This window comes from Saccopteryx leptura, chromosome 7 (assembly GCF_036850995.1).
Source record: "Saccopteryx leptura isolate mSacLep1 chromosome 7, mSacLep1_pri_phased_curated, whole genome shotgun sequence".
NCBI classification, from domain to species: domain Eukaryota; kingdom Metazoa; phylum Chordata; class Mammalia; order Chiroptera; family Emballonuridae; genus Saccopteryx; species Saccopteryx leptura.
Genome location: NC_089509.1, coordinates 87,523,099 through 87,548,452, shown reverse-complemented (window position 1 = coordinate 87,548,452; position 25,354 = coordinate 87,523,099). Strand labels below are relative to the sequence as shown.

The 25,354-nt window shown below is 42.3% G+C and overlaps 1 protein-coding gene across 9 annotated transcripts in view; it reads right to left on the bottom strand.

Moving 5' to 3' along the window:
- The window catches only part of CFLAR (CASP8 and FADD like apoptosis regulator), a 66,869-nt gene that overhangs the window by 7,907 nt on the left and 33,608 nt on the right, over positions 1-25,354 (bottom strand). For 7 of the 9 annotated variants that reach the window (XM_066346130.1, XM_066346129.1, XM_066346128.1 and 4 more), the window contains 6 exons: positions 24,800-24,935; positions 23,854-23,939; positions 18,788-18,845; positions 14,435-14,484; positions 13,181-13,262; positions 1,806-2,316 (listed from right to left, as the gene is read on the bottom strand). In XM_066346130.1, the coding sequence (XP_066202227.1) occupies positions 1,806-2,316; positions 13,181-13,262; positions 14,435-14,484; positions 18,788-18,845; positions 23,854-23,939; positions 24,800-24,935 (923 nt within the window). Of the gene's footprint in view, positions 1-1,805; positions 2,317-13,180; positions 13,263-14,434; positions 14,485-18,787; positions 18,852-23,853; positions 23,940-24,799; positions 24,936-25,354 lie in introns of those variants that run through there. The other 2 variants (XM_066346136.1, XM_066346137.1) reach the window with 2 other exon arrangements.

The following is a 25,354-nucleotide window of genomic DNA, read 5'->3' as shown; positions in this document are numbered from 1 at the left end:
ATATGAAAGTGCTTTGAAATTGTTCCTTTCTTAATATTCTACAAGCTCCTTAGTGAGTCATTCAAACCAGCTTGCAGCACTCTGGCCCAGTGACCTCAGTCCCCTTCCCCAAGGGGCAACTGAGTCTTACTCTGAAGAGACACCAGCCTAACAACCTGGACCATCTACGTAAATGCAGGATGCATGGAGAAGGCCAATAATAGTGCTGGCCCACCGAGGACCCACCTTGGAAGGTGGAACCACTCCTACTCTCGGGCTCCTATTACTGCTGAACCACCACTGAGGTATCGGAGGTCACAGGCCATGAGATCTATTCCTAGGGTCCCTAGCACTACACTAAAATGCATTTCACAGGTGTCTCAGAAATGTCCTTCTAAGTTGTAATTGGGAAGCAACGGGGAAAAGACTGCTACTCTTACATTTGAGGTACAGTGTGGCTTCGTTCAGTTTAAATGGAAACCAGGTCACCAATGTTTCCCTTAGAAAAGTATTCTTGCCAATAAATATCAAAAATGTCTCTATAATAAAAATTTACAGACCTGAACAGTCAGGTTCTATTTTTTTACCTATCAAATTGTCAAGACTTGAGGAAATATTTGGGGAAATATAAGAGTACGCCGTATTGATGAGAACGTGGGGATGCAGGCACTCTCAGACAAGCTGGTCTGTCCAACTGTCCCGGAGGACAATCTCAGGAGATAATCAGAGGCTTGAAAAACTGCATGTCGTTTGACACAGGAATCTCACCTCTGGGAGTATTCTCAAGTAAACAATTAAAGTTCAAAACAAATACTGAGCTACAAAGACCGTAACACTTTCTTTCTGTGAAAGCAAAACACACCCCAGTGACTTGAAGCTAGGAGCCATATTGGGGGTTACTCTGCAGACATTAAACCAATGCTACAGACACGTGACCAATGACATGTAAAAATTATGTGCAATACTATTGCACAAACTAAACGCAGATTATAAAGTAATAGTAGATGATGACTCTATTTTGGCTTTAAAAAGTTAAATGATTGCGTGGGCATCCAAGAAGATCTGGAAAGCAATATACCAAGATTTTGTTAACATAGGTTGGTTCTAAAAGCAGGATTAATAACTGCTTCTTATGTTCTGTTTTCAGCATCTATTTTTAATTCTTTTTTTTTTTTTTCAATAAAAGTGTGTATCACGCCCTGGCCGGTTGGCTCAGTGGTAGAGCGTCGGCCTGGCGTGCAGGAGTCCCGGGTTCGATTCCCAGCCAGGGCACACAGGAGAAGCACCCATCTGCTTCTCCACCCCTCCCTCTCTCCTTCCTTTCTGTCTCTCTCTTCCCCTCCCGCAGCCAAGGCTCCACTGGAGCAAAAGATGGCCCGGGCACTGGGGATGGCTCCTTGGCCTCTGCCCCAGGTGCTAGAGTGGCTCTGGTCGCGACAGAGCGACGCCCCTATGGGCAGAGCATCGCCCCCTGGTGGGCGTGCCGGGTGGATCCTGGTCGGGTGCATGCGGGAGTCTGTCTGACTGCCTCCTGGTTTCCAGCTTTAGAAAAATACAAAAAAAAAAAAGTGTGTATCACTTTTATAGGAAGAAAAATATCCAAAGTATAAGCTGACTAATAAGTGACCTCCTAAAGCACAAAGCATTTACACACTGCGCAGGGTCTGTTTATACTCCTGAGGTAACCCCAACAGGGAATGGAAAACCCCCTTTCCTCTCTGCCGAGAAGAGCATTAAGCTCGCACGGCAGCGGTCATTTCCGTCTCAGTAACAGGAAAGTAAGTAAACAAGTGGTCCAGACACTGCCCGTGTCCCCTGTGGCTCACCTTCCCTGCCGCAGGGTTTGGGAGAGGCACTGCAGGTACAGGGACGGCGGGCTGGCGGGCCGCTCCAGCAGAGACACATCTGCTTTGCACACGCTCCAGAAGAAGTCAGCTTCTTGGTGCACCCTGCAGGGCCCAGGCCTCTTTGCCTTGGAGTCCATATTGTTCACTGCTGGCCCATCCACCTCCAGGGAGCTGCTGTCCTCCACACGGCTCTCTGACTTGGCATAGATCTGAATAAAAAAGAGCTTTGGCTTTCCTAAGAGAAAAGGGCATGCATCTCCCGTAAACATCCTCCTGATTTGATCTAAACGGAATCCTGAGTGACTCTGATCCACACCAAACACACTCTGAGAGTCCCCTCGGCTCACCAGGACACACACAAAGCTGTCGTAGTCTTGGTGTTGAGGCATATGGGCAACTTGGCAAAGAACATGAATTATATTGTTCATAGTCAGATGTGAGTAACACAGCACTTCATAGCCCAAGAACGTGAAGGTGTCCTGAAGAACCTCTGGGGGAAAAACAACAGACAAGTACATAAGAATGGACATATTTGCAAAGCTTAGATCCAAACCCAGATCCAAACAGCTGCAGAAAGGGTGGCATGGGTCACAAGTTCCCTCTCCTCCACCTGCTGTCGGATGATATGGAGGCCCAAAGATATAACCATTTCCAGACCCTCTAATTCCTCTCATGACCAGCTTCACAGTGTAACCTCCAACCAAGCAGTGAGAACCTTTGACCAAGATTTCCTAGTTTCCCCAATGATTTTTCTCCTAGTTTTCAGGAATCCTGGATTGACTTTGTCTCCAGAAACACTGAAAGGCAGTAGGAAAAGCAAACTTTGAGTCTGCTGACTTTGTCACATCTATGGGCTGCATTCTCTTTCAGAAGGGGGTTTTCCTGGCTTTAAATGGAAGGGATGATACTCACCCTATAAGAATTCTGTGAGGATTAAGTGAGATAAACAAATAAAGCTTCTGGTGCTCAATAAAAATAAGTTCCTGCCTGACCAGGCGGTGGCGCATTGGATAGGGCGTCAGACTGGGATACGGAAGGACCCAGGTTCAAGACCCTGAGGTCGCCAGCTTGAGCGCGGGTTCATCTGGTTTGAGCAAAAAGCTCACCAGCTTGGACCCAAGGTCGCTGGCTCGAGCAAGGCGTTACTTGGTCTGCTGAAGGCCCGCGGTCAAGCACATATGAGAAAGCAATCAATGAACAACTAAGGTGTTGCAATGAAAAACTGATGATTGATGCTTCTCATCTCTCTCCATTCCTGTCTGTCTGTCCCTATCTATCCCTCTCTCTGACTCTCTCCCTGTAAAAAAAAAAAAAAAAAATAGTTCCTTATCTTTTTTAAAAAATCTTTTTGTCCATATTCTAGAACAGTGGTTCTCAACCTTTCTAATGCCGTGACCCCGCAATACAGTTCCTCATGTTGTGGTGACCCCAAACCAAAAAATAATTTTGGTGGCTACTTCATAACTGTAATTTTGCTACAGTTATGATTCAGAATGTAAATACCTGATATGCATTATGTATTTTCCGATGGCTTTAGGCGACCCCGCCGGGGTAGCAACCCACAGGTTGAGAACTGCTGTTCTAGAAGCTTCTATGGCCTTGAAACCCTAAACACTCAACCCAGTTACCCAGTCCATTTCATTCCCATCCGCTCAGTTTACCTTCATTGGAGAAATAAACACAGCTTCCTGAACTATTTTATCTTTCCAACAGCAAAAAGAGACATCTTTTTCTTCCTCACTCAACAATGTCACATTCTTTTGAGCCATCAATTAAGTTTCTGTTCCATGTCTGAGAGATGCCTCCAGTCTTTAGTTCATTTGTGGAGCAAAAAACTGTTCTGTTCTAAGCCCACAGGCTAAACAAGCATCTACTAACTCAGTCTGTCGCCCAGCTATTAGCCCATGAAGTTCTTTGGGTTTGTTTCTGTCTTGTGACTGTGTGCCCACCTCTCTTCTTTCCTAGAGGATGGTCTTCCAGAAGCCTATCACTGCACTCACCCCAAACCAAACAACACAACAGTAATTAGAACAGACATTACCTCCAACAAGGAACAAAGGGGTCCCATTTCCTACTAGTTTAGGCAGCACAGAGAAACAGCAAGGGGAGATACATAACTGAAGGTACCATGTAATTGTTTACTACAAATTCTCAATTCTCTACACTAAATGGAAACAATTTGAAGTCTAGGTAGTCGCAAATAATTCAAAGACTCACAGCTTCAACCAATAGTTTTCTCTTTCTTGCCCTGCAAACTTTGCGGACCACTAGTAAAATATTAAAGTGAAAGTAAGCAATTGTAATTTCTCTTCTGGCTTCTTAGGAGGAAATAAGAAAAAGATAAAAGGCAGGAAAAGAAACACAGCTTTGGGTAAACAAAAAGCTGGAATAACAGCCACTGGACAGATATAAGAGCTGGCCTGAGTGCTCTGAATTTAATCCACGCAGCCTGTGAGCAGTGTCTAGACACATTCACAGAGCGTCTAGTAGAACTTTCTACTCAGTAGAGCTGGGTTTAACTGTGGCCCCACATCCTACTATACATGGCAGTTTTAAATATGTCCACAAATTCTTTGACATTCCTCCCTTAAAAAGATAAGAGAGTTGGCTCTGGCCGGTGGCTCAATAGGTAGAGCATCGGCCTGGTGTAGGGACATCCTGGGCTTGATTCCTGATAAGGGCACACAGAAGTGACCATCTGCTTTCCCTCCCCTTCCCTTTTCCTCTTCTCTCCCTCTTCCCCTCCTGCAGCCAGTGGCTCAGTTGTTTCGAGTGTGGATCCGGGGCTGAGGATAGCTCTGTTGGATCACGTCAGTCTGAGGTGCTAACTCAAGCACCCACCCCTGATGGGGTTGTCAGGTGGATCCTGGTCAGGGTGCACACAGGAGTCTACCTCACTATCTCCCTTTCTCACACTTAAAAAAATAAAAATAAAAAATTAATAGGAACATAGAGCGTAATTCCCTCCTCTTGAATGTGGACCACACTTGTTAACTTGTTTCTAATGAATGAAATGTGGCTGAAGGGATAATCTGACTTCCAAAGCTAGATCCCAAAAGGGATATGGCTTCCTCCTGGTTCCTTTACTCTTTTCAACTGCTCACTCTAGGGAAAGCCAGTTGCCCTGTCCCAAGAACACTCAAGAAGTCCCATGCAGCCTGACCAGGCGGTGATGCAGTGGATGGAGCGTTGGACTGGGATGCGGAGGACCCAGGTTAGAGACCCTGAGGTCACCAGCTTGACCACAGGCTCATCTGGTTTGAGCAAAAGCTCACCAGCTTGGACCCAAGGTCGCTGGCTCGAGCAAGGGGTTACTCGGTCTGCTGAAGGCCTGTGGTCAGGGCACATATGAGAGAGCACTCAATGAACAGCTAAGGTGTCGCAATGCGCAATGAAAAACTAATGATTGATGCTTCTCATCTCTCCATTCCTATCTGTCTGTCCTTGTCTATCCCTCTCTCTGACTCTCTCTCTCTGTCACTGTAAAAAAAAAAAAAAGAAGTCCCATGCAGAGGCCCACATGAAGAACAAAAGTCTTGCACCAGCTCCCCAGCCACGTGAGTGAGCCACCTAAGAAGACCCTCTAATCCCACTTGAGCCTCTGACAGCCAACCCTGGCTGACATCTGACCACTCCCTCCTGAGAGACTCTGGGCCAGAAGAGCCCGTCTAAGCCATTTGTAAATTCCCAATGCACAGGAACTGTGAGAGATATTAGTATTGTTCTTCCAAGCCACTACAGTTGGAGTGATTTGTACACATTATTAAATAAATAATTTATCAGCTAAGTCCTTTGGTCTCTCCTGTCAGAAAAAGGGAATGGCAAAAACCATGACTTAAGACTGTAGCCCTGGTCAGGTAGCTCAGTTGGTTAGAGCATGGTCCCAGTACACCAAGGCTGCAGATTCTATCCCTGGTTAGGGCACATAGAACAATCAACCAATAAATGCATAAATAAGTGGAACAACAAATCAATGTTTCTCTCTCTCTCTCTGAAATAAATAAATAAATATACAAGACTGTAGTGGGACTACTTACTCTTCTCCTCTGCCTAGCCCACAGGTAAGGGTGAAAAAAATGAAATATATATATATCACATAATAATGAAGAGATATAAATAAGATGCCAATCTCCTTAAAACCCCATGATAAATAAGTATTAGCAGGGAAATGAGGGACATGATACACAGGCTGCTGATACCCTACTAAATAACTCACTTGTCCTCATAGAATCTCAGTGTAGCAGAAAAGGTTTAGCAGCCCCGCCCCTGGCCATCACCTGTGGGTGTGGGTGTGGGCAGGGCTTCGGTCGCCAGCACTGTGTTCAGGTTGAAACCTGGGAGTGTACAACAAGACAACCTGGACGAGGTTCCGAGTTCCAATTACTACTGTTTTATTGCAAATGGTTCCTTTCGGGACTCAGGTATCTCTAGTTGTAGAATATTCTCTCCTCTAGGGGGCAGAAGCAAATAGAAAAACACCAGCTTTAAAGCTTTGTTTACTTGTTATCTCAGAATGGTTTCCTCCTTTCAAAACCCTCTCTTCACTGATAGATTTTCTCCCTTACCAAAAAGTCCTTGAGCCCTGGCCAGATGGCTCAGATGGGTAGAGCATCATCCTGAAGCTCAAAGGTTGCCAGTCAATCCCCGAACAGATCGATGTTCCTGTCTCTCTCCCTCTCTCTCCTTCCCTCCTCTTTTTCTCAAATCAATAAAACAGACATTAAAAACGGGGGGGGGGGGGGGGGGGGCTTAAAAGAAAGCAATCCATAGTCTCTTTCCATATTGATAAGCAGGGGTGCAGTCAGAACGGGACAGATGCTGTCCTGTGCCACCCATCTGTTGCCCTCACATGGGCTCCCTGTGGGTTTCTGCCAGAGCAGCAGCTGTTACGTGGCAGTGAGCAGGCAGCTATGTGATACAGGGCAAAGGAGGAACCAGTCTTGGAATCACAAGATCTAAGTTTAAGACCTGGTTCCTCACCCTATTTGCTGGGCCTGAACTTTGCCTAGTCCTGAAAGAGGACTAAGTACTAACTTATATCAGCAGAGGAGCTAAGAAGGGGGTGGGAATCTGAAGTCAGGGTAGGAAGTCCTTACCTAATAGAACAGGAGAAAATAAGGCTAAAGCGGGAGCTGAAGCCAAACATGATATCGGTCCCCAATGCCAAGAGTAGGACAATAAGAACATCAAATATGGCTGGGCCTCAGACCAAGATGGGGCATCTTCTAAATAACCCTCTGGAAAGACAGTCACTCAAAAGACCAGCTTGATGTCACTGCAGCTGACATTTCCCGTTAATATCCCATCTTTCCTCTATCAGACTGTGAGGTGGCGTGGTGACTGATGCTAGTTAGGAACTGTGTCTTTCTTCATTGGGCCAGCAAGAATGCAGGGATAGCCCAGTCTAATTTATAGGATCAAGGGGGTGGTAACAATGTGATTGAACAAGTTACAGCATTCGTTTGCTCATCTATAAAATGGGATTAATACTAATACTTATATATACTATGTTCTTCAAAAGGTGGTTGTGCGGATCCAGTGAGCTTTCTGTCAAGACATTTTGCAAACTGTGAGTGCTTATAAATATAAGATGATCATTTTAAAGAAAATAAAAGCAGCCATTTCAAATCACAAATCACAGAGCCTGTAGTGCATGTCTCTTATGAAATCTACCTCCTTGGAACCCAGTGAGAGGTCTCTATGCCCAAAACTACAATGACTGGGCTCAGAGCAGTCAGATTCTGTGTCTTCCATAGCACCAGCACAGCCTTGTGCTTTCCCACAAAGAAGGGGAAAAAAACTTGGGGGCTGAGTGGAAAATAAGACTTCAACTCACTGCAGTCCTCATTCTACTCACCCTGGAAATTACACTCCTGACCTAGTCCTATCTTTGTAAACTTGAATTCTTCTTTAGAAACCCACTTTCTGGCATTCTGCCTCCCAGGAGCATACACAGGCCTTTCCCTTCCATCCCTTCTTCCCCCACAGGCGTGCACCTCCTAAACTCTTAGGGTCCCCAAGAGACTACCAACCAGGGGCGCGGTGGGCAGTGGCAACTTGTCCTAGGCTAGTCCTCTGACCTTGTCTCCAAGGCCTCCCCTTTCTTTACTGTTAATATTTCTAAAGCCAAAGCAGCCCTATCTAGGTTCTCTCCTGTTGTTTCTTCTGCCCTAAGCCCTCCTTGTTTCATTGTCCCCAGCTTTAATAAACATACTCTGAAAAGAAAGGAAAAAAGAGAGAGAGAGAGAGAGAAGGAGAGAGGGAGGGAGGGAGGGAAGAAGGGAGGGAGGGAGAAAGAAAAGAAAAAAGGAAGAAAGGAAGGAAGAAGAAAGAAAGAGAGAGAAAGAAAAAGAAAGAAAGAAAGAAGGAAAAGAAAGAAAGAAAGAAAGAAAGAAAGAAAGAAAGAAAGAAAGAAAGAAAGAGAGAGAGAAAAGGAAGGAAAGAAAAAAAAGAGAAAGAAAGAGAGAGAAAGAAACCGACTTTCTGAAATGATGGTGGTTTTTCTTCTGGCCGTGCAGTCAGCATGTGGCTGTTAGTGAAGGGTCAGCACCACCCGCAAACTACACCCACAAACTACTTCTGGCTTTCATGTTTCCTGTTGTTCTGTTAGAAGAGGAAGTTTGCTTATTCAGGATTTAAAGGGAAATATGCAGCATCCATTAGAAAAATCAAAGTCTTCTCCTAGTTAAAAGGTACAAAACAATCTTCAAGCTTTTCAAAAAGATACAGGGAGAAAAGAAAGAGAAAGAAACACTTCATAAAATCTGCAAACATCATCTTTTATTCAAGAGCCTACAAACCAACCAGAGCTTTAGATCAAGGCCCAGAGTTCATCTGTCTGTGACACAAGACATTCACTTCTTTAGTCCTACCAAGATCAAAAGTCAGCACTACGTCAAGCACCATGAACTAGGGCCTGGCACAGACGATGCAACACCAGGACTTGTTTTTTAATTCTACCAAACTGAGATAGCCCCAAATCCCTAAGCCTCATGTCTGCTCCAAGAAGTGGTGACTGACCTCTATGAGGATTCTTCTCAAGAACCACCACCAAAAAATCACCTTGTGTGTGTGTGTGTGTGTGTGTGTGTGTGTGTGTGTGTGTGTGTGTGTGGTGGAGACAGAGTCAGAGAGAGGGACAGATAAGGACAGACAGACAGGAAGGGAGAGAGATGAGAAACATCAATTCTTCGTTGCCTGGTCAGGCAAAAATCACCTTATCTTTGTTTACAACTTGACTCTGAGACCAGGCTCCACCTCATTGCCTCTATATTTGTTTCATGGAGTTTTGCAAATAGTAAGTGCTCTATAAACATTTATAAGTAACCTGACCAGGCAGTGGCACAGTGGACAGAGCATTGTACCTAGGTTTGAAGTGCTGAGGTCTCCGGCTTGAGCACCGGCTTACCAGCTTGAGCACAGGGTCGCTGGCTTGAGTGTGGGATCATAGACATAATCCCATGGTTGCTGCCCTGAGCCCAAAGGTCAATGGCTTGAACCCAAGGTCGCTGGCTTGAGCCCAAGATCGCTAGCTTGAGCCCCCTGGGTCAAGGCACATACGAGAAAGCAACTAATGAACAACCAAGGTACCACAACGCAAAGAACTGATGCTTCTCATCTCTCTCCCTTCCTGTCTGTCTGTCCCTATTTGTCCCTCTCTCTGTCTCTGTCACAAAAAAAAAGAGAGAGAAAGAGAGAGAAAGAACATTTATGAGATAAAGGAAGAATAAATCTATAAATGTTTTGGGGTTTTGCATAATCTCTGGATAAAAGTCTCATTTTTTTGAGGACAGAAGATAGGTATAAGAGAGTCTTCTAAATTCTGCAGATAGAAAAGAATTCACTGAGATTGGAAGGGCTTACTCCTTCATTCATTACCCACCAAATACTTATGAACCTTCTATGTGCCAGGTGCTGTTCCAGAAAATGGAGACATAATAAAAGGGATGGACAAGCTCCCCAACATCATGGAACTAACATTATAGCAAAGTAGCTATGAGCAAAGGATTGGAGACAAGCTTTCAAATTCCAGCTCTATCGGTTACTAGAGAAGTTAGGGAGTTCACTGTGCTCTGCTTGCTCCCTTGAAAGTGGGGATAACAGTACCTATCTTACAGTATTATTTATAAACTTTAAGTGAGAACCTATGTAAAGGAATTAGCAAAGTACTTGGCACATAGAAGATCTTTAATAAATTTTACAATCAGATCATTATCACTCCCAAGTTAGCTTTATTGTACTGCTGACAGTTTCTTTCAGATTCCTTGTTTCAGTTGGCAATAATATTTATTACCAGACTCCTACAATCCTCCCAAATGTTCAATGTTAACAACATGACAAAGTTAACTTGGCAAGAAACAAAGGAAACCCCACCTAATCCTTTTATTTATTTTATTTTTTATTTTTAAAAAAAAAATTTTTTTTTTACAGAGAATGATATAGGAAAGGAGAGAGAGAGGGAGAGGAGAGAGATGAGAAGCATCAGCTCATAGTTGCTTCACTTTAGTTGTTTGATTGCTTCTCATATGTGCCTTGACCGGGAGGCTCAAGCCAAGCCAGTGACCCCTTGTTCTAACCAGAGACCTTGAGCTCAAGCCAGTAACCTTGGACGTCAAGCCAGTGACTTCGGGCTCAAGCCAGCAACCCTGGGATCATGTCAATGATCCTCCGCTCAAGCCTGCAACCCTGTGCTTCAAGCTGGCAAGCCGGTTTTCAGGTCAGCAACTTTGGGGTTTGGAACTGAGGCCCTCAGCATCTCAGGCCGATGCTCAATCCACTGCGCCCCCACTGGTCAAGTGCCACCTAATCATTTTAGATGAAGTCTCCCATGCTGTTCATACGGAAATGAAGAAATGAGGAGCGTTGGGCATAATTAGGACTACTGTCAACCAAATCAGGACTCCAGGCCTGGTGAAAAATCAGCAGGAGGGGAGCAGGGAAATGAAGAGCTGGAGGCCTGTGGAGAGGGGTGAGAAGAGACTGTGCTGTTTCCTCTGAACCTGAGCCAGGCGAGTGATGGATTCAGGACTCCTCAGCAGGGAAAAGCCTCAGCACAATGGGAGGAAAGGGTGCTGTCTTATTTCTTATCTGTTATTGGCCACCTATAGAAGAGGCTCAAGCCCTGTTATTTGTTTTGTTCCACGGGCAGAGAAGGCTAAGCCAAGGAAGCAGACATACCAGAGGACAATACCTGCTCATACCTCAGGCCAAAGACATAGGTGCCCCAGCTCCACCTCCAATTCTGCGTTCCTTTCCATCTTTCTCTCTAACCAGGTCTTTCTGCCCTCCTTCACCCTGTGCTGGCCTTGTACTCAGATTTTCATTCTCTGCCAAGCCCGTTGATACTGATGACCAGTAAGAGCAGTCTGCCTAGCTTCCCACCTGGGTATTTCCTCAGAAGTTAATGCCTCCATTCCGCTTAGCTCTGCCCTGTGGGGACCCACACCACTCAGCCAAGCCCAGCACAGACCTCAGGTCCCCAGTTCTCCAGTCCCTCACTCATTCTGCGGTCAGACTCCATGCACCATGCAAAAGCCATGCGAGTTCTAGCTTAGTAGTTTGCAACTAAAATTAAACAAAAAATTGGAAGAATAATGTTAGCTTGTGTGTTTACAGTTTGCGAGGCACGCTCTACGTCCTTTACCCATTCACTCTTCCCACCTTCTCTATGAGGGAGGTCTGTTATCACCCTATTTTACAGGAGAGAAATTAAAACAGAGAGAGAAAAATTGCCCAAGGTTACAAACTAGAACATGGCAGAGCCATGATTCATACCGAGGGCCTAACTCTAACCATCTCCTGAAATGCTGAAATATACAAATACATGTTTAGTGCCTGCCCTCAAGAGGCCCATAACCCAGCAGGGGAAGGCAGCACAGACCATGGATTTTAGTCACAAATTCACAGCAGATCATGGCTTTCCTTTATAATTCTCTTTAAACAACAGATAGGCATCCTGTACCATGTGCACTTGGGAACTCTAATAATTAAAACAGGACTGATTAAAATGAAAGGTAGAAAACAATTATGTAATCTCTTTTAAAGCAGGAAGTTGCTCATTGAAAAGATATCTTATCAAAGAAAAGATACTTAGCTACAGCTGAGGAAACAGCATTCCCCACCTCTAACCAAAATAGGACATAAAGTGAGATCATATCTGAAATCCTGGGATGTCTGGCCTAATATTTCCTAATTTGATCTTCTGTTAAATTCTCTTCCCATAAATATCACCATGGGAACATTTTAAGTGAGTCCAAAAGATAGCTCTGATTCATTTTTAGAGAATGTCAGAAAGCTGGAAGGAAACAGATGGAATGATCATCCTTTCAAGGAAGAGATAAATAACTAAACATCATGTCATTTCCTCTTTTGATGCATCACCAGCGATGGATCTCATTGGAGGCAGATATCCATCAACAACTGGGCAAAAGAATGACTTGAGATCCAAACAATGGTGACGCACAGGCAGCACCGACTCAGGGCAACAACCAAAGTACAGGGTGGCAGAACTAGGTGACACATTGTCTCAAAGAAAACACACATTTATCATATTTTTAATGTTTCCCAGAAAAGCTTTCATGGTCCATCTGGGTGAGACGATGGGGTGTCTGGCAAAACTGGAGCCAGAAAGCCTTCCATTTTACCCCAGGAAATAATATTTGTGTGTTTCTCACTCTCTCACACACACAAAAGAAAACAAATTAAAAAAAAACAAAAAAATACCACTTATTTTTATGTATGCCAAAGCTCGCTAATGCAATCCACTCTAACATCTTTCTCTTCGCTACTTCTAAGAGGGCCCCTGGGCCCTTCCTGCCACAGCTTCCGGCATGGAAAGACAACATGACTAACTCCCACCCACTTTCACAGATTACACCTTTGTACCAGACAAAATGCTGCGTTCCCCAATTCCCCTTTCAGTTTCCTCCTGACACACAGCTAGACTACGTTCCTTGTCCAGTGGGGTTAGGCAGGGCCACATATGTGAGTTCTGACCAGTGGACTGTGGGTGGCAACGATGCATCCCACTTTGAGGCCTGCTCCCCAATGCATGTGAGATCATGCACTTCCTTCATCCACCAGCCAGATAGAGAGGATTTTGTGCAAAACTCCGAGCCCTCAGATGATGAAGCTACTAAATGACCACATGGAACAAAGCTCCTCCTAGGCCAGTGATTTTCAATCTTTTTTTTTTCCATCTGATGGCACACTTAACTAATTACTAAAATTCTGCAGCACACCCCTTCATACAGATTTTGGCAGTGGTTAGGAACAGAAGAAGCTAGTGTTCATCATGCTGCTGAATATAGCTGTGATCTCACTGTGGAGATCAGTTACTCAGCATCCACACCTACCTTTGTTATTGCCAATGCAATCAATTAACAGGCAGATTCCTAAGGGCTTGCTCCGCATCCTGTATCTCTCTCCCGGTAAGTGCTGGAAAAGAAAGCAGGGGTTGTTAAAGACTCTGGATCCTGCTGTTTCTGCGAGGTTCCACCAATATACCATCTTTTCTTTTAGATTTTCTTAAACATTCCTTTGGCAGGTAAGTCAGTCAATAGACAAATCCTGAAGTCATCACAGTTGACATTGCCCATTAAAATAAAAATTTTCCTCTATTCAGGTAATGGGCTTAAGATAACAGCTACGTATTTCAATTTTTATTTAATTTTAAAGAGAATTATAGTCTCTTTCCATGTGTCTTAGCTTTGCAGGATAAAAATAATTTGAAACAGAGAGAAAATATGGATTGCATGCTTCCTCAGTAACTTGAGTTTGTACAAGTGACATCTTTCCAAATTAGTATAAAAGGAGGCCTTCTATTGCCTCTCCTTATGGAAAAGAGGTTATCAGCCAAAGAAAACGCCAGAACAAGTTAAGGTTCAGAGTCACTGCTTGCTGATATTTTCAGTAATCACTTAACTAAAATGCTGCTTTAGCCTGACCAGGCCATGGTGCAGTGTTGGACTGGGACGCAGAGGACCCAGGTTTGAAACCCTGAGGTTGCCGGCTTGAGGGCAGACTCATTGGCTTGAGTGCAGGCTCACAAGCTTGGGTGCAGGATCACTGGCTTGAATGTGAGATCATAGACATGACCCTGTGGTCTCTAGCTAGAGCCTAAAGGTTGCTGGCTTGAAGCCCAATGTCACTGGCTTGAGTCCAAGGTCACTGGCTTGAGCAAGGGGTTACTCGTTCTGCTGTAGCCCCCCGGTCAAGGCACATATGAGAAAGCAGTCAATGAACAACTAAGGTGCTGCAACGAAGAATTGATGTTTCTCATCTCTCTCCCTTCCTGTCTGTCCTTGTCTATCCCTCTCTCTGTCTCTTACTCTCTCACCAAAAACAAATAACAAACAAACAAAATAAAAAAACACAAAAAATACCACTTATTTTTATGTATTCCAAAGCTCACTAATGCAATCCACTTTAACATCTTTCTCTTTGCTACTTCTAAGATTCCTCCTCAAAAGAGTACTCAGGAGACTGACACTCTCAAATTTCTATTGTCACAAAAATTTCCTAGTAGATAGATATTTTTGAAGAAACCAGTGTTTTCCACAGATACTGTGCATACAGTACAATACCAAATCAGATCATTTATTCTGTACCCGAGGCAAAAATGCTCCTGATTCTTGAATGGATGTCTTCACTGGTTCTCCTGAAGGATGAGAAAGAAATTATTTACTAAGCCCACTTCTCCGCTGGGTGATTTCTTCATATCACAACTATCTCTCCCTCTACTTTATTCCTCTACTATCTCGTCTTTCCTCAGCTATACTCAGCCCCAAGGTTCCAACCTTGAACTGAAAAACCTAACTGATAAGGAAATTCAAATCTCCGTGCTAAACAGGGGTTATGTAAAAAAACTGCATAAGTAGCAAGGGAAAGAAGGCTCTCCCTTGCCCTTCTGTAGATGAGGGCCAGGTGACTGGGGAGTTTTTAACCTGATAGAGAGAATCTAGTAACTTTACCACAAATAACATCAATAGCTATACTACATGTACTAAAACTGTAGACAACACTCAAGGCAACAAACAGCCTTAGAGACTGAACAGACAGCCATATTTTCTTATTCTGGTGATACTGGGAGATGAAATAAAATATCGATGGCAAGATAAGGGACAGTGAGCTTAGCAAATATAAATAAGCCTATAGCACATTTTTTTAGATTAAAATAAAAAAGACTTGGCCCTGGCCAGTTGGCTCAGTGGTAGAGCATCAGCCTGGCGTGCGGAAGTCCCGGGTTCGATTCCAGGCCAAGGCACACAGGAGACGTGCCCATCTGCTTCTCCACCCCTCCTCCTCTCCTTCCTCTCTGTCTCTCTCTTCCCCTCCCGCAGCCAAGGCTCCATTGGAGCAGAGTTGGCCCGGGCGCTGAAGATGGCTCTGTGGCATCTGCCTCAGGCGCTAGACTGGCTCTGGTTGCAACAGAGCAACGCCCCAAATGGGCAGAGCATTGCCCCCTGGTGGGCATGCCAGGTGGATCCCGGTCGAGCGCATGCGGGAGTCTGTCGGACTGCCTCCCTGTTTCCAGCTTCAGAAAAATGCAAAAACAAACAAACAAAAATTTAAAAAAAGATTTTACTAGCTCAGGGAGGTAGAGAAACTACCAGTTTTAGAGCCATAAGGGTTTGGCTCAAACACTAGCACCATCACTGACAGGCTCTGTTATCTTGGGCAAGTTTCTACCTGAAGTCTCAGAGGTTTTTTTAAATCTCGAAGAGGAACAAACCAATACCTACTTTATAATAATGTTGCAAAAATGAGAAATAATGTATAAAGACAGGCAAAGAAAATACCAGTATTGACAAGGTTTTGAGGAAATGAACACTTTCAAATACCAAAGCTATAGAACAGGGGTAGTCAACCTTTTTATACCTACCGCCCACTCATGTATCTCTGTTAGTAGTAAAATTTTCTAACCACCCACCGGTTCCACAGTAATGGTGATTTATAAAGTAGGGAAATAACTCTACTTTATAAAATTTATAAAGCAGAGTTATAGCAAGTTAAAGCATATAATAATAATTACCAAGTACTTTATGTCGGATTTTCGCTAAGTTTGGCAGAATAAATCTTTATAAAACAACTTACTATAGGTAAATCTATCTTTTTATTTATACTTTAGTTGCTTCGCTACCGCCCACCATGAAAGCTGGAATGCCCACTAGTGGGCAGTAGGGACCAGGTTGATTACCACTAGAAGTTGAAACAATGTTTTTAAAAAACAACATTCTGCTTCTGGAAGTTTATTTTAGGGGAATAACAGAGCAATTGTTCAAAAATGTCAAGGACATCTACTGAATGAATGACTCTTTACAATGCCTTAAACTTGAAAGAAACTAAAAGTCTACTAACATGAAACAGTGTAAATAAATTATGGTAAGTATTATAGACTATTATGCAATCTTTAAGAAGATAAGAGAAATCTTTAGATATTTGACATAAAAAGATACAAAGGATATATTAAGTGAAAATTTGATTACTAAATAATATAATATTGATACAATGTACTTGAAAATATGTATTTGTGTGCATATATTTACATGTCTGTATGTTAAAAAAATAAAAGGGTTAAAGGTATATAAATTAAACATTAATAGAAGTTATATCTGATACTTGGAATTAAAAGGAAATTTCACTTTATCTTTTTTTATTTTAGCAATCATGGATTTCAGAATAAAAGCATCACAAAATTATCTATGTAGGTAGGACATAAAAATGAGACTCAGAGACATGGACAAGAGTGTGGGGGTTATGGGGAGGAGGAGAGGGAGGGGGTTGGGGGAGGGGAGGGGCACAAAAAAAACCAGTTAGAAGGTGACAGAAGACAATTGGACTTTGGGTGATGGGAATGCAGCATAATCAAATGTCAAAATAACCTGAAGAGGCCCTGGCCGGTTGGCTCAGTGGTAGAGCGTCGGCCTGGCGTGTAGAAGTCCCGGGTTCGATTCCCGGCCAGGGCACACAGGAGAGGCGCCCATCTGCTTCTCCACCCCTCCCCCTCTCCTTCCTCTCTGTCTCTCTCTTCCCCTCCCTCAGCCGAGGCTCCATTGGAGCAAGGATGGCCCGGGCGCTGGGGATGGCTCCTTGGCCTCTGCCCCAGGCGCTAGAGTGGCTCTGGTCGCAACAGAGCGACGCCCCGGAGAGGCAGAGCATCGCCCCCTGGTGGGCAGAGCGTCACCCCCTGGTGGGCGTGCCGGGTGGATCCCGGTCAGCGCATGCGGGAGTCTGTCTGACTGTCTCTCCCGGTTTCTAGCTTCAGAAAAAATAAAAATAAAAAAAATAACCTGAAGATGTTTTTTCTGAACATATGCACCCTGATTTATCAATGTCACCCCATTAAAATTAATTTAAAAAAATTATCTATGTAATATGCTTACTCAGTTTAAGGCACTTAGTACAAGCTTAATAAATTATAGTTATATCATATCATCATCATTCAAATGAAATCTATTTAGAAATCCAAATTAATATGAATATTTAGTTTGATTATTTAAAACTTCTATTAGATTAAGGCCAAATTATCAGAATGCTTTCTTCTTTTCTTAGCAAACAAACCATGTCCCGGTAAAAGCAGGTAACTAGCTCTCCTAAGGATTATCAGGGATGTGGAGAGTCTCGCTCATATAATCCCAATCAAGGATAAACCTGCCATTAGGGAGCACAATAGAAAGAACATGGATTGATTTTAACTCCTATCCAAATCTACCTGGTCTCCTATTTCCCTTTAAACAGCTTTCAGAATGCTAATTCTAACCACCTCACCAGTGTTTTAAGAAATGCTGTCACTTCAGGAATTAATTTGCTTCTCAGTAGCTTTCCTGGAGAGTAGAATTTTAGTTAGAAAATAACAGGCATGAGCTTCATCATCTGGATAATCTGGGAAAAATGCTTTTCAGTTTCCAGATGCACACAGACAGCATACAGCTGTCACACAATGATGGCTGCCATCAGTCCACTGCCCTACAACAATGTTCGCCATATCCAGGGCACACAGGACAAAGTCCATGCTCCTCAGATAAGACCGAGCCCTCCGCCCCGGCCTATCAATCCCTGCCTGCCTCCAGGAGTTCTGAAGCACAACCATCTCCACTGCAGTGTGACCGAGTCTCGGCCCTCACTTCGCCTCCACTGCGGTGTGACCGAGTCTTGGCCCTCACTTCACCTCCACTGCAGTGTGACTGAGTCTCAGCCCTCACTTCATAGAGCACTCCAGACAAGCAAAAGAAACATACTTTTTAAAACAGATGAGACCGAGTGCTGATGTTTTAAGAGACGGGAAAGGTCATGCAGGTTAAAATGACTAGTTTTTTTTGTTTTTGTTTTTTGGGGGGGAAGGAGATGTCATCTATAGAGTACTTAAGTTTATTAAATGGACTGTAAAACAAGATCTTAGTAACCTTTCTTTTTCCTGCTGCTAGATATTTGGTTTAACATGATTATCATGGATAGATTAATGTTTAACACGGCCTGGTTATTGCTCCATTTCAAGTAGAAATGTCACATTTCTTAAAAAATATATAACCAGTTGCCCTGGCCAGGTGCTCAGCTGGTTGGAGCATCGTCCAGATACACCAAGGTTGCGGGTTTGATCCTCAGTCAGGAATAGACAAGAATCAAGCAATGAATATATAAATAAGTGGAACAAGTTAATGTTTCTCTCTCTCTCTCTTCTTTCCTCTCTCTCTAAAATCAATAATATAAATTTTAAAAGTTAAAAAAATATATATGTAGCCAAGATGATGAAGCTGATAGAGTGTTTAAATTCAAATAAGTGAATTGAATAAATAACTAGAAATGCCAATGAATACATTTTAAGAGTTTAACTGCTTATTATTGTGAGAGCTTTAATCAGAATATATAGATTTAAAAAATGGCCAACTTTAAAAAATAAAACATTTTGTACTGGAATTATCAAACATTTATAAAGAATGAATGTAAAGAAAAGTTGATCTTACTTTGAATGTCAGGTTGTTTCACTGTGAGTCTTTGTTCTTTACTTCTCCCATTCTGAAACTTCAAATATAAAGAAAAAGGTCATACCAGTTTTACAGAGTTACATTATTTCTCCATAGAATCTGACCCAGGAAAAAATAAAAATATCACATTCTCAGTTAGATTATCTAAAGAAGAATAGCAAGAGCCATTAACTCCATGAATTCTATATCTTTGTAGCCAAAGAATAAGGCAACTCTTCTTATGAAGAAGTGGAAATACAATTAATGTGTAAATATGCTAAACTAGCCTATTAGAATGTTTCAAAACAGCTCAATAAAGTCAGATATTATGGCATAGTAGAGTTAATGTTTCAGTTTCCGGATGCACACAGACAGCATATAGCTGTCACACAATGATGGCTGCCACAATGATGCTATAAAAAGCTCCAAGACAGAACAAGCTGTTGGAAATGCAAATTTATAGCCAAACAGACCTGGCTATAAATCTCAGTTCTTCCACTTACTAGCTGTGTAAACTCAAGCAAGTTATTTAATCTCGATATGTCTGTTGCTTTATCTTCAAAATGAGGACAATAATAGTACCGACCTTACACATTTTTTGTGAAGGTTAAATGTATACAAAGCACTCAGGACAGTGCCTCGCACATGGATGTGCTTAATACATGTCCAGTTATTCTTCTATAATTGCCAGCTATACAAGAGCCACATGTGGGCTTGATTCTTGATAATGGCTACCACTTCTAAGGGCTATAGTGGGATTCATAGGAGAATGAAAGATTGAACTAACCCTTTCTCTTCTCAGATGACAGGTCCTGTGTAAGGTACACATTATCATATACTGTCAACCATCTGATATGCTTAGTTGTCAAGTTCTCTTCTGAAGCTATCCTAGCCAAAAGAGAGAAGTAGACTGTTCATTTATCTGAGTCTTTAGCTAAGTCTGTGTCGCTAAATTAAAGAAAAACATGTAACTTGCTTTTATCCTTAATAACCAGTGACTTGGCCATAGGTTGATGATATTAGATTAAAGTTCAGGTCCCACGTGGATATGCATTTACTTTCACATACTATTAAAGATATATAACATTGAATTGAAGGTAAGTTGTAAAAGCATTATAAAGCAAAATAATAATAAAATGAAATAAAGTAAAAAGCATTATAGTGCAGTCATATAGCTTTTTTATTCTATAATACAGTGTGTCTGTAAAGTCATGGTGCACTTTTGACCGGTCACTGGAAAGCAACAAAAGACGATAGAAATGTGAAATCTGCACCAAATAAAAGGAAAACTCTCCCAGTTTCATACCTATTCAGTGCAGTTCGATGTGGGCTCACACACAGATTTTTTAGGGCTCCTTAGGTAGCTATCCCATATAGCCTCTATAGACTCGTCACTGACTGATGGCCTACCAGAACGGGGTTTCTCCACCAAACTGCCGGTTTCCTTCAACTGCTTATCCCACCGAGTAATGTTATTCCTATGTGGTGATGCTTCGTTATAAACGCGCCGATATTCACGGTGCACTTTGGTCACGGATTCGAATTTAGCGAGCCACAGAACACACTGAACTTTCCTCTGTACCATCCACATCTCGACTGACATGGCTGTGGGCTGCTCCACATGTTTTTCTTTAATTTAGCGACACGGTGTTACATCATTATCTGCGCATGCGCACATGATGCCACATCATCCTACAGAAACTGGGAGGGTTTTCCTTTTATTTGGTGCAGATTTCACATTTCTATTGTCTTTTGTTGCTTTCCTGTGACTGGCCAAAAGTGCACCATGACTTTACGAACACACTGTATGCTGGTATGGTGTGTCCTTTAATGCCCCTGTAACTTTTAAAGCACTTTTTCAGCCCTGTATGAGTTAATATCAAGGTATTCAGCTCCTAAGTCTTGTGAGAAATTCACTGAATTCATAGTCTACAGTGCCTGCTTACTAAATGCATAGATGATCAGGGTCACAGATTGATATAGCAAATTTAAGGAGAAGTTTACACACAGAGCATGTGAGTTCTCAATAGGCTATATTTCAAAGGCTTAACGGGCAACTCAACCATCTTCCATCCATGTGAGAAGTGCTGAGAAGCTCTGAGGGTGCCCACTATGCCCACTGCTTGAAAGTTAGAGAAAGGAATATATGCAAACATGGATTCATTTTTCAATGTTTTTTAAAAAATAATCGCTAAAATCAATATAAAATTTTTTTTAAAAAGGAAGAAGACAATGAGGAAGAAGAAGAAGAAGAAGAAGAAGAAAAGAAGAAGAAGAAGAAGAAGAAGAAGAAGAAGAAGAAGAAAAGAAGAAGAAGAAGAAGAAGAAGAAGAAGAAGAAGAAGAAGAAGAAGAAGAAGAAGAAGAAGAAAGAAGAAGGAGGAGGAGGAGGAGGAGGAGGAGGAAGAAGGAGGAGGAGGAGGAGGAGGAGGAGGAGGAGGAGGAGGAGGAGGAGAAGAAGAAAGAAGAAGAAAGAAGAAGAAAAGCTTTAAGAAAAAGCCCTGGCTGGATGGCTCAGTTGGTTAGAGCATCATCCTGAAGCACAGAGGTTGCTGGTTTGATCTTCAGTCAGGTCACATACAGGAACAGACCAATGTTCCTCCTCTCTCTCTCTCTCACCATTACTCTCTTGCTAAAATTAATAAAAATAAATAAACAAATAAATAAAATAAAACCTTCCAAAAGAACGAATATAATGACTACCACTAACAAAATTAAAAGATAATACCACAACTATGGCAGGCTTTTAACTAAGAGCGGTAATATAATTCATTTTAGATAAACAATAGCAGAGAAAGCTCAGAAAATCTATATCTGCACCCTAGATCAGTTTTGTCTCATGATTTAGTATCACAGAGATTAAGACAAAAGAAAACATAACTGGTTCTTGAAAAATAACAGATACATCAAAGCAATGGCATGTCTAGCATGTAGTTTATTAAATACACCACAGGGACTGTTGATAATAGGAGGCGGGTCATCACTTAACATTCTTTAGAACTGTTTTCTTATTTGTTCAATGAGGGTGCTCGACAGTATAATCCTTGACATCCATTTTAGCTTTGAAATTCTGTTGCTTAGTGGTACATTTACAGCTCATGTTCTTCATAAAACTATTTACATAACAGGGGTGGTTAATGTTTTAATCACATACTTTTATGAAAGCGTTTACAATTTACCCATGAAATTGCGCTGTGGTCTTAGTCCTCACTACAAATTCCACATGTCTTTACATGAAGATGAGGCTGAGATTACACTAAGATGAACTTTTCAGGATAAAAAATTAACCAGAGAACAATTCTGAGAATACCTTGCACCATCTATTAACACAAAAACCAGAAGTGACTATGTGATATTTATGTTCATAAATCAATATCTCTCAATAACAAAAACAATTTTTGCCAAAATCATTAAAATAAATTCAAGAAAAACCAAATGCCCAGAAAGGTAAACTCAAAGGTTTTTATTTTGAAGCATTGTTTATAGTAACAAAGATTCAAAATAATCTATATACACATACTAGAAAAAGCTATCCATATTGTTATACATCCAGAAAGTAGAACTATATCCAACCATTACAACAATGATTAAAGAGAGGCAGTTTCATAGGATTCATATGGAGTAGTTGCCAAGAATTGTCAGATCAGGACAATGAGCATAGTATGCTAACATTTGTACAAGAGAAAAAATAAACGATGTGCATAGACTATCTCTGGATGGTGTGAGAAGAAAATAGTAAATTATAGCTGTCTCTTGAAGCAAACATACTTTCAAAAGTCTTTTAGTTTCATTTTAAATTTTTTGTCCATGGCATGTTCTGCCCAATTTTTATTTAAAAAGCTAAATTTTCAAAGGAACAAATGAAAAACATATTCAATGGTATGTGTAATACACAAGTAAATAGACACAGAAAAAAAGACTAAAAGGGAATGTAATGAGATGACAGTGGTTATCTTTGGGTAGTAGGATAGAGGTAATCTATTCTTCTTTTATATTTTTCAGAATTTTCCAAATTACTTCAATGAACATATGATAGCTTTGTAATCATAAGAAGCTATACATATTTTTAAAACATGTTTATTTTTATTTATTTATTTTATTAAGTGAGAGGAAGGGAGGCAGAGAGACAGACTCCTGCATGCTCCACCTGGCAAGCCCCCTATGGGGTGCTGCTCTGGCCTTCTGGGGCCATTGCTCCACTGCTTCGCAACCAAGCTATTTAAGCATCTGAGGTGAGGCCATTGTTGCCATACTCAGTGCCTAGGGCCAACTTGCAGGAATGAGTCATGGTTGCGGGTAGGAGGAAGGGGGGAGAGTGAGAGTAAGACAGAGAGAAAGAGAGAGAGAGAGAGAGAGAGAGAGAGAGAGAGAGGAGGGGAGAGGAGGGGGAGGCATGAAGAAGCAGATGGTTGCTTCTTTTGTGTGCCTTGACCAGGAATCGAACCTGGAACTTCCACACACTAGGTAGACGCTCTACCACTGAGCCAACCAGCCAGGGCCAAATAAAAACACTCCTGCACATCGGCCTGGTGTGCAGGAGTCCCGGGTTCAATTCCCGGTTAGAGCACACAGGAGAAGCGCCCATCTGCTTCTCCGCCCCTCCCCCTCTCCTTCCTCTCCATCTCTTTCTTCCCCTCCCACAGTCAAGGCTCCATTGGAGCAGAGTTGGCCCAGGCGCTGAAGATGGCTCTGTGGCATCTGCCTCAGGCGCTAGAGTGGCTCTGGTCGCAACAGAGCGATGCCCCAGATGGGCAGAGCATCACCCCCTGGTGGGCATGCCGGGTGGATCCTGGTCGGGTGCATGCGGGAGTCTGTCTGACTGCCTCCCTGTTTCTGGCTTCGGAAAAATACAAAAAAAGAAAGAAAAAAGAAAAAAGAAAAAAAACACATTTCTATCATAGTTTTTTCAGATATTAAAGTTATTTTATCTTTTATTTATTTATTTATATAAATATCTAAATATATATTTATTTTATATTTTTATTTATTTATTTTATATTTTATATTATACTTTAAGTTTCTGAAGTTATTTTATGCTGAGATTCCATACAATTTCTCCATACTCACCATAAAGCTATATGAAGGATCCTTAAGACTCAAGTTTCGAACAGATGTCTGAAGACCATTTACATAACTTGTTCCTGCTCCCTGAGCTGTAAACAGAAGAGACCTACCAAGTTATACTAATTATTATCACATGAATTTTTAACAATGACTCAGTCCAAGGTCAATCATTATCTTTCAAAATACCCTAAACTTTCTAGCCATCCTTAATTCAAAATATCTGATCAGATGACTCTAACAGCCGCATTACAAAGAATGGACTAAAAATGCTACTCCTGTACTTGATTCTTTATCAGTCATTTAGGGCCCAGGGGCTGAGGGGAATGGTTCTGTAGATCACATGCCCTTTTAGGCTGTGACTCTGGTGGCAACAGTCCGCTAACAGAGCCCACGCTGAGGCTAACAGACAATGGGGGATGGGTGGCATGTGAGCTAAGGCCAGTGTGACTCTGGTCCTCTTTTTGAGAAAGGGATTATCAGCAGAAAAGATACCCTTTTTCATGAGACAGTTTGTGAAACCAGATACATGCTGGGAAGCTAGGGAACCCCAGTGATAGGATACCACCCGCAGTTGGATGGTGGTCAGGCCAAATACCGGAGCAAGGCAGCAGGACTTGGCCATAAACTCAAAAGCCCTGAGTGCCCGCAGCATGTCCACCTGGTGCAGAAAATGGCGGTACAAACTCTTTCTTGAAAGCAGACGTGTTAAGAACTGCTTGGCAGCATGTTGGAGAAGGCTAAGATTCTCTGGTCATGGTCATGGGGTGATAAAGTCAGCTGATCACAGTCTGGTCATGGTCATGGGGTGATCTCTGATCACAGTTTGGTGGGAGCTGGGAACGTTCAGGTTCTGTTCCATTCACCCATCCAACAATGAATATTTACCAACCAAACATACCACGCACAGGGTACTTTCCTTAGGCCACTGAGAAGCCAAAATTCTACTTACCAGACTGCTTGTATTTCTGGATTTTTGTCTTCAGATCTATTCTGTGGATGTTCTTTAGGCATTTTTCTAATAAATCCAACTGGTCTGGAGCAACCAGATTTAGTTTCTCCAATTCCATCACAAAATCCAAGAAGCTCTAAGAGAGCCACCAACAAGAAATAAATGTCAGTAGGGCTATTAAGACCCAAATGCAGCCTGACCAGGCGGTGGCACAGGGGGATACAGCGTCAGACTGAGATGCGGAGGACCCAGGTTTGAGACCCCAAGGTCGCCAGCTTGAGTAAAGGGTTACTCAGTCTGCTGAAGGCCCGTGGTCAAGGCACATATGAGAAAGCAATCAATGAAAAACTAAGGTGTTGCAACAAAAAACTGATGATTGATGTTTCTCATCTCTCTCCCTAAAAAAAAAAAAAAAAGACCCAAATGCAAACTTCAGGCTGTGGTTTTATAACAGCAGCAGAAGGTAATAAGTGGAACGCCTTCAGACCTCCATTGATCCTAAACCAGCCTTCTCCGTGTGATAGTCCTTCCAAGCCCAGGTACAAATTACACTCT